This window comes from Emiliania huxleyi (assembly GCF_000372725.1).
Source record: "Emiliania huxleyi CCMP1516 unplaced genomic scaffold EMIHUscaffold_73, whole genome shotgun sequence".
Lineage (NCBI taxonomy): Eukaryota > Haptophyta > Isochrysidales > Noelaerhabdaceae > Emiliania > Emiliania huxleyi.
The window spans coordinates 503,340-511,002 of NW_005196528.1; the positions used below are offsets into that span (position 1 = coordinate 503,340).

The 7,663-nt window shown below is 61.0% G+C and overlaps 2 protein-coding genes across 2 annotated transcripts; one reads left to right on the forward strand and one right to left on the reverse strand.

Moving 5' to 3' along the window:
- Positions 1 to 1,561: 1,561 nt before the first annotated feature.
- Positions 1,562 to 2,137, reverse strand: EMIHUDRAFT_217392 (hypothetical protein; the record flags this gene model as incomplete). Its single annotated transcript, XM_005761022.1, has 1 exon — positions 1,562 to 2,137. The coding sequence occupies one exon, from the start codon at positions 2,135 to 2,137 to the stop codon at positions 1,562 to 1,564; it is 576 nt and encodes a 191-aa protein (XP_005761079.1).
- A 1,676-nt stretch (positions 2,138 to 3,813) lies between these two features.
- On the forward strand, positions 3,814 to 4,360 carry EMIHUDRAFT_106021 (hypothetical protein; the record flags this gene model as incomplete). The annotated part of the gene is made up of 2 exons (XM_005761023.1): positions 3,814 to 4,048; positions 4,203 to 4,360. The coding sequence occupies 2 exons, from the start codon at positions 3,814 to 3,816 to the stop codon at positions 4,358 to 4,360; spliced, it is 393 nt and encodes a 130-aa protein (XP_005761080.1).
- Positions 4,361 to 7,663: the final 3,303 nt, after the last annotated feature.

Here is a 7,663-nt window from a genome sequence, read left to right on the forward strand (position 1 = left end):
TTAGAAACCAAACAACTCTAACACTCACACGCTGGCATTTGGGGCCTGCTAAAAATCTCTCTCTGGAAAACCAATCCCTTTTGTGCCGTGTTGGGTTCTTTTGGGTTGGGTCAGGTGTGTGAACTTCTTGCTTGGGCGGCAGTCATGCCGGGGTAGGTAGGGTAGGTTCTGGGCCCTCCCGTCGGGGTTTTCCCTGTTTTGGAATTTTCACAGCAGAAAAAGAAATTTTCCGCGGAACTTAGCTCCCCGGCCCTGGATGTGAGGCTAATGACTGCACTCCAAGTGCTCCAAGGAAGTCACGATGTCAACCCTCCCCAAATGGGTGATCTGATGCTTGTAGGGCTTGAGAGTGCACTTGGAGCACTTGGAGTGCAGTCGGTAACCTCACATCCAGGGCCGAGGAACTAAGTGGCCTGCCATGTCACAAGAAGGACCTGTGGTTGCAGGAGGAGTACCACCAACCATCACTCTAGTTGGTATAGTACCCCACCTTCACCCTTCGAGTGATTTCTTTTTTAGTTTCCCATAAGTAAGGTAGGTAGGTAGGTAGGTAGGGGCAGGGCAGGGGCCGGCCAGGTTTTTGAAGAATTTCAGCATGACACTGCCGCCCAAGCAAGAAGTACACACACCTGATTGGGTTGGGTTGTTGGTTCACCCTTGGGGACCCGCTGTGTAACCCCAAAAGCACGATTTTCAAGTTCGGCCCTCAGCCTGGCTGTTCTTCACCTTCCATCAACTCACCTTCCATCAACCAATTAACAATATGTCACAGCGAGAGGAAAGAAAGCGAATCAGTTGACAGGGTTCTTGTCGCGAGTGCCGTCCTCCCATCCCTCCCTTGGGTTGTCCGTTTGCTTTCTTTCTTTTTCGCGAGTTGCAGTTGGGAGTGGGCGTGGCCGCGGTCTAGGGCCGCGGTGCGCCCACCTGTGACCTGACAGGCCGCCACGCCCACACGGCAGCACGGTGTGTGCGAGAGTCAGAGATGTTAGCAATACACTATTGTGATGTTAGAGGTGGGCTACGAGATGTTACTGTAAGAGGGAGATTCGCGCGAGCTGTGGGACCGCCGGGACGGCGGGCAGGTGATCCTCTTGCGACTCGCCGCCACTTTCGGCAATAACCAATATACCTTAAAGAGGTTTTTTTTAGCTTTTACAGGTGGGGTAAGCAATACCAAACAACCCTAACACTCACACATCATCGGGGCCCGCCCCGTGGTGTGTTTGTTTTTGTTGTTCGCGATTGGTTGTGGGGTGTGCGCGTGTGAGGCTAGCGGTGAAGGCTGGCGGGTGGCGGCTGTGCCTGTGCGAACCGAAGCGGTCCTGTGCGCGCTGGGCTGTGGGGGGTGCAGTGGAGAGCTGGCTGCCACCAGGGCACCACGGCACCAGCAGCAGCCTGCTCCCACCTGGTCAGAGGCAGAAAGGCAGACAGAAAGGCCTTTGTATTCTGAGATCTTTCGATCCCGCAAAGAGCACAACCCCTCTACCCGTCCGTTTTTAATCACCTTTATCCGCTGTGTCCCTGTGTCCGAGATCCGACCCACACGACTCTCTCATCACGGTCACGCCCCGTGGGCGGTTGAAAGCTGCACGAACCGGTTGGTCAGGCTCCAGCCCCACGATGTGGGGTCGCGCGTGACAACGAGAGTGGGGTACGCGCCCACCTTGACGCCGTGCCCGCCGGCGGCAATGGACCACCGCAGAGCGCGCACAGAGGACGGCGCACCCACGACGGAGGAGACAAAGGTCGAGTCGGGCCGAAAGCTGGCGGTCTCGCCAGGTGGCTGCGGCTCGCCGACTCCCCCTTCGAAAAGACGGCGGTGATCGGTGACAAAGCTGAACCTCCACTCGAGGTGGACAAGTTCCGCAGCGCTAATGGCGCAGCGACGCGAGTCTTCCAGCGAGGCGAAATAGGATCTGCGCGGGCGGTCAGGATCCGCGAGGAAGCGTCGCGGCACGAGTCTTCCCTCCCACAGCGTCGTGCAGAGCGGCGTCCAGAGGTCGTTCGCGGATGCGGCGCGGCACCACTGTGTGCAGACGGCGGCTGACACAGAGAGATCCCTCGCCTGCAGGAAGGAGAAGACGCAGTAGAGCAGGTCGTCGTCAGTAAGTGTCGTCTCCACGGACGTCGTGAGCATGTCGTCGTGAGCGTCCCTGGACTTCGCCAAGAGTCGCCACCGGCCGGGCGGGTCCCGACTTTTTTCAATGTAGGATCCCTGCTCTCAATGTAGAGCTCTACCTCCTCCTGGAAAAGTTATTTAGCCCCACCCCCCTACCGCCGCCCAGTACGTGCTCCGCAGCTGAGCCCACGCACCCCACAGCAGCTCAGGGACACAATTAGCTCGCATACGAGTGCTGGTACGCACAGCTCGACGTGTACTCGAATGCTGCCACTGTCATTCTAGCCGGCGAGCGGCGGCGTCACAGCGTCGACTCTCGCATCGCGATGAGACGCACTGCTTGCCCAGACGCGCGCCTTGGCGCGCTCCTGTGGTGCAGGAGGAAGGCCAGCGGTCGTGCTGCGCAGGCCCGGCCGTCTGGCTGAAGGGAGCAGCAGCTGGCGCTCAACAGCAGCGCTGTCGAGCAGCGCAGCCATACCACACTCCCGCCAAGCCACGTGTCATTTCCCGCCAAGATTTGGCGCCAAAATGGCACTTTAGTGTCCACCTAGCCACGTGGTCGCGGCCTGAAGCTCCAAGCTTCTGGGAGTGAGGTCCCACATCACAGGGCTCCATTTGGCTCAGTTGGAGGCACCGTCCAATCGTTCGCCGATATCCGAAACCGGGGTGGGGCTAAATAACTTTTCCAGGAGGAGGTACGTACTTTTAGCTTACTGGGAGAAAAGAGAGAGGGGGTTGTGTTCTCTAGGCCCCTAAGGGCCCTACGCGCGGCGCTCTCTCTCTCAATGTATGTGGCTCTTACGATCATTCCCGGAGGAGGACTGTTGACAGGGTTTGCGAATTGCGATGAGGAGTGACCCAAGGGTTTCTCGGGGTTAGTGCACCACTAACCGCCTCTGCAAGAGCACTACGCCTCAGCGGGCTTACTAGCACCCTTTTTTGGGTTTTCGCCGGGGTAGGGCCTGGGGCGTATCCGCGGGGGGTCGGCCACCACTGGGGGCGTCCGTAGGTCCGTTACAGTGGGTTGCGGGCATTAAGAAAACAGGATTCCGCGGCACGCCGCCGTTTCTAACCTTTCCACAGCCCTCATCCACCCCACGCCGTGGTTTCTTAGCTCCGGCCGTCACTCAAGCCAGAGCCGGCCCGACCGAAGGAAGGAGTTTTACTCGAGTAGGTGAGAGGTAAGCTGCGGTCCGCGAGGGCGATGCCAGAGTCTGCCGCTGAGTCGGCTCTCTGGATGTGACGGGAAGACGCACACACGCCTTCCATCCACTCCACTCAGAACACCGCAGACTTGAAAAGTGACAAGACACAAGTGCGCGCGCCGCAGGCGAAGAGAAATTTTGAGCTGCAGCTGGGGCTCCCGTTCACACTCGTATCTGGCCTTTTCTCGGGGCCGCGCCTGCGGCGCGCCGTGGTTTCTTAGATTTTTGCGGAAATCGCTTGGTAGGGTTTCTTAATGCCACGTTTTCTTAATGCCCGCAACCCACTGTACACGCCCAAATCAGGGGGTATGGGGGTAGGGGGGGGGTGGGGCGGCGGTCCACCCCTACCCTACCCCCCTGACGCCTCGAACCCAGCGTCAGAAGAAATCGGTCTTTCAAATAAAAATCCCGGACACCTCCTCTGTTTTTCTTCTCGTGCGCGCGCCGACGGCGACACGGTGGTCTCTGTGGTCTCCTCTGGTCTGCCCCATGTCGTCATTACTCTACGACTTGGCGCTCTCGCCCTTCTACGACCGCCTTGTGCAGCTCTGGCCTCTGTGGGTGCACCCGAACGCGATCACCTGCCTTGGCGGCGCCGGCGCCGCCGCGTCGCTGCTCGCGATGCGGCGCGGCTCATGGGTCGCTGCGTGCGCGGCCTTCACTGCGTACCACATGCTCGACAACATGGACGGAAAGCAAGCGCGACGCACTGGCAAGTCGTCGCGTCTCGGCCACGTGCTAGATCACGCGCTCGATGGCGCGTCCGTGCCAGATGCAGATAAGAGCCGCGCATGGACACGCCAGAACCACCACACTAAACTTTCCCTCTCGCTGTTTGCCACCTTACAGAGAGGCGCGCCCGCCGCCGCCTGCCGTAGGCTCGCTCGGCGTGCTCGCTTCGTGCCAGATTTGCTGCGACCACCTCTTTGGCTACCCAGCGGCGCAGCGGTTTGCGCTCTGCTGCGGCATGTCAACCCTCCTCACCTGCCACGTGGCCGAGCGATGCTCCGGCCGACCCACCCTCGGCACCGCCTAGCGCGAGAGCGCGCACGCCGCGGCGGCGGCAGCAAATTGCAGCAGCCCACCGTGACCTTCCTTTGCCGGCCGCTGACGCCTCCCGGCCCCGGCCAGGCACGCGTCTCTTTGGGGCCGACGAGCTCTTCCTTCTCTGCTCCCTGTCGCTCGGCCACCGCGCCGCCACCGGCGAGCCCCTCCTCCAGCTTGACGGCTCGGAGAGGGAGCGTTGGTGGCCCGCCCTCCGTGCCGGGTGGCTGCTCGCCGTCGCGTTGCTCGCCGTCCTCACAGTGAGGAGGCCGCGCTGGCTGGCGGCGCTCGGCAGCTTCGGCTTGCTATGCGCGACCGCACCATGGCCCCTGCCCTGCCTGGTGTATGGCCCGGCGCTGGCGGTGCTGCTCGTGACCAACGCCGCCCGGGCGCCGCGTCCATGTTTGGCCTGCTCGCGGAGCTCGGCCCACTCCTCCTCAACGAGGACTCGCTCTCCACCCCAGACTTCAAGAGGACGGGAGTACCCACCCTCTTCTCGAACCCACACGCGTGGACCAGGCTCGGCTCGGTCGTGATGTTTGACTGCCCGCCGCCGGTCGGCTTCTCGTACTGTGCCGATCCGAGCGGCACCGTGCGGCGATTGGGACGAAAGCGGACGGCGACCGTCCAGGTAACGCACCTCTGCCGCGTGGAAGCGAGGAGGGCGGACTATTCCAGTCAAGCGATGTAGTGTGCACCTCGGGCGGGACAGACCTGGCTGCGGCCGCTACGTGCTCAGCGCGTCGGCGTGGGTCACTCTTTGGGGCTAGCGGGGTCTTGGTCCATTCCGTTTCCGAACCGCGCGCCCCCGCTGCCGCACCCCGGCCGGGCGGCCGCCCGCGGCGATTCGTATTTTCAGTATTCGTCCTGCAGCTGCACACACGGCAAAGCTTTCATTTTGGCTTTCATTTTGTCACATCTCTCCAACAGGTTAAAAAACGCGCTCTCTGACTCTGTCGTGTCTCCCTGTGGCCTGTGCAGTCTGCTAGCCCCCGCAGTCGGGGGGGTGTTGCCAGCACTGTGCATTAGATATTCTTACCTTCTTGCCCCCCTCCGAGACTGGAGACAGTCACACCCCAGTATCAGACCAGGGGGAGTGCCCCCCGCCCCCGCTTGCCCTGCCTGCACAGGATAGCGTGCCCCAATTGGCGACACATAGCGGGGGACACTGCGCAAGGAGGGGGTGCGTCGCCTTTCTTTTGTCCTCTCGAGGGAATGTTCTCTCGACGCCCATGGCCTTTTCTGAGGTTTCGTACTAATGACGTCCTTCTTGGCACTTCGGGCGTCGGTTGTGCGTATCTGTGGTGTCTAATTCCCCCGGTAATGTGTTACGGGTATCGGTCGCTGAGTGGACGCTATCTCTAACCATTTGATCTACGTTTGCCGACTTCGGCCGTCGGCCTCTCGATGGTCGAGTGGCTTCCGGATCGAATCGGCGACTATGACCCTTATAATTTTTTTCACACCTGAAGCGGGCCCAATTTTGCTCAGATGCACCTCCGAATTCGAAATCGCGTCCTCACGCTTAGCGCTTGGTGTGCGTCCGTTTTTCGTCACGGGTTAAGTTGCCAGCACTGTAGAGATGACCTGCTCGGAGAGATAAGACTTAAGCGAGCCGGAGGGACCTTGGCGCCGGGGTCACGAGGAACTTGCAAGTCGTGGCCGAGGCGGCGACGGGAGCGGTGCAGAGGTGGATCCAGCTTAATGATGCGGCTACTGGTACTGCGCGCATAATGAAGAGAGAGGAACACATCGAGTGGCTGAGGAACAGGAAGCTCTTCGCTGGGGGTGGAAGGAGGGTAGGAGGCCCGGCCGGCCTTGAGGGAGTCGCGGAGGAGGAGGGATAACGGAGGTAACGTGCGGACAGGCCAGCAGCCAGTGGGACGAACGAGGGCCGCGACGGCGGCTCAAGCGGGAGGGAGCGGAGACGGTGGGCAGCGAGCGAAGTGGGTGAGACTGATGATGCTCCTTCGACTTAGGGAGCGGTTCAGCTGCTGGGCGGGCTTCAGGGTGGTGCTCACGCGAAAAGGAATCGACGCGATGTGCAAAGCATACAAGAAAGAGGAGAAAGAAGAGGAGAGACATCAGTGATCTGACGAAACAGAAGCTAGCGCAGACGAGAGCAGGGCAGACCCGGGGACGGCGGAGTCGGAGCAGACGGCATCGGCCGCCGAGGGAACGTTGGGAAGAGGCACGAGGAGGGCGGCGACCTCAACCGACTATGGAGGACCCGTCACCAGACGACGCAGGGCGGACGACGGGGAGGCGGAGCAGACGCGCAGGGCGAGACGAGGGAGAGAGCAGGACGTTGCGGAGATCAGCAGGAGGATGTACGAAGAGATTAGGAGCAGCAGGGACCCGAGGGACCATGTGGAAGACGGCTAGTGCTAGTCCCCCATCGGGAGGACGACCCCGGCTAGTCGCCGACCACACCCACAAAGAACCCTGCACAAAGATCGCAAGGGCGGGGACCTGTTCCTTTTTACCCACCTCACAGTAGAGAGGTGTCCGTTTTATTTATTTATTTTGTCTCCTCTGAACCTCGCTCGCTCTCCCGACACCGCTCACCGGACTAGGGTTGTCAAAATAAAATATTCTTAGCTTCAAGCCCCCCTCCGAGACTAGAGACAGAACCACACCAGTATCGGACCAGAGGGACTGCCCCCCGCCCCCACTTGCCCTGACTACACAGGATAGCGTGCCCCGATAACGGCGACACATAGTGGGGGACACTGCGCAAGGAGGGGGTGCGAAGGCTCATTGGGGTACTAGGTGGGACCATGAGGGGGGGTGGGCGGGGTCCTGTGGGGGTGAAATGTTGCGCGGCGAATTCGAACCTACCCCCTCGCCGCGCCGATCCTCACGCGGAGGGTAAAACCCTGTGGGACAAAACCCCCCCGCGGTCGGCAGTCTTCAGAGTGGACCCCCCCCTCCCCAGCCTCCCCTGTGCATCTCGCACCCCCCCCCGCTCCCCATCGGTGACTCGCGAAGGACACGGACACTCGGGGTGAGGGGGGGTCCCCCAGAGAGGGGGCTTTGGGGCATTGTTGGGTTGATCGCTCGTGTCGATCTCGGGTCGATCTCGGGTCGATCTCGGATCGATCTCGTGCCGATCTCGGGTCGATCTCGGGTCGATCTCGGGTCGATCTCGGGTCGATGGGTCGATCTCGGGTCTCGGGTCGGTCTTGGGGTTTGGTCTCGGAGTGGTCTAGAAAAGAAAAAATGGGGCGAGATGACGCCAGATGAAGCGAAGTGTGACGGGAGATCAAGTGAGATGAGGCGAGATGAGGCGAGA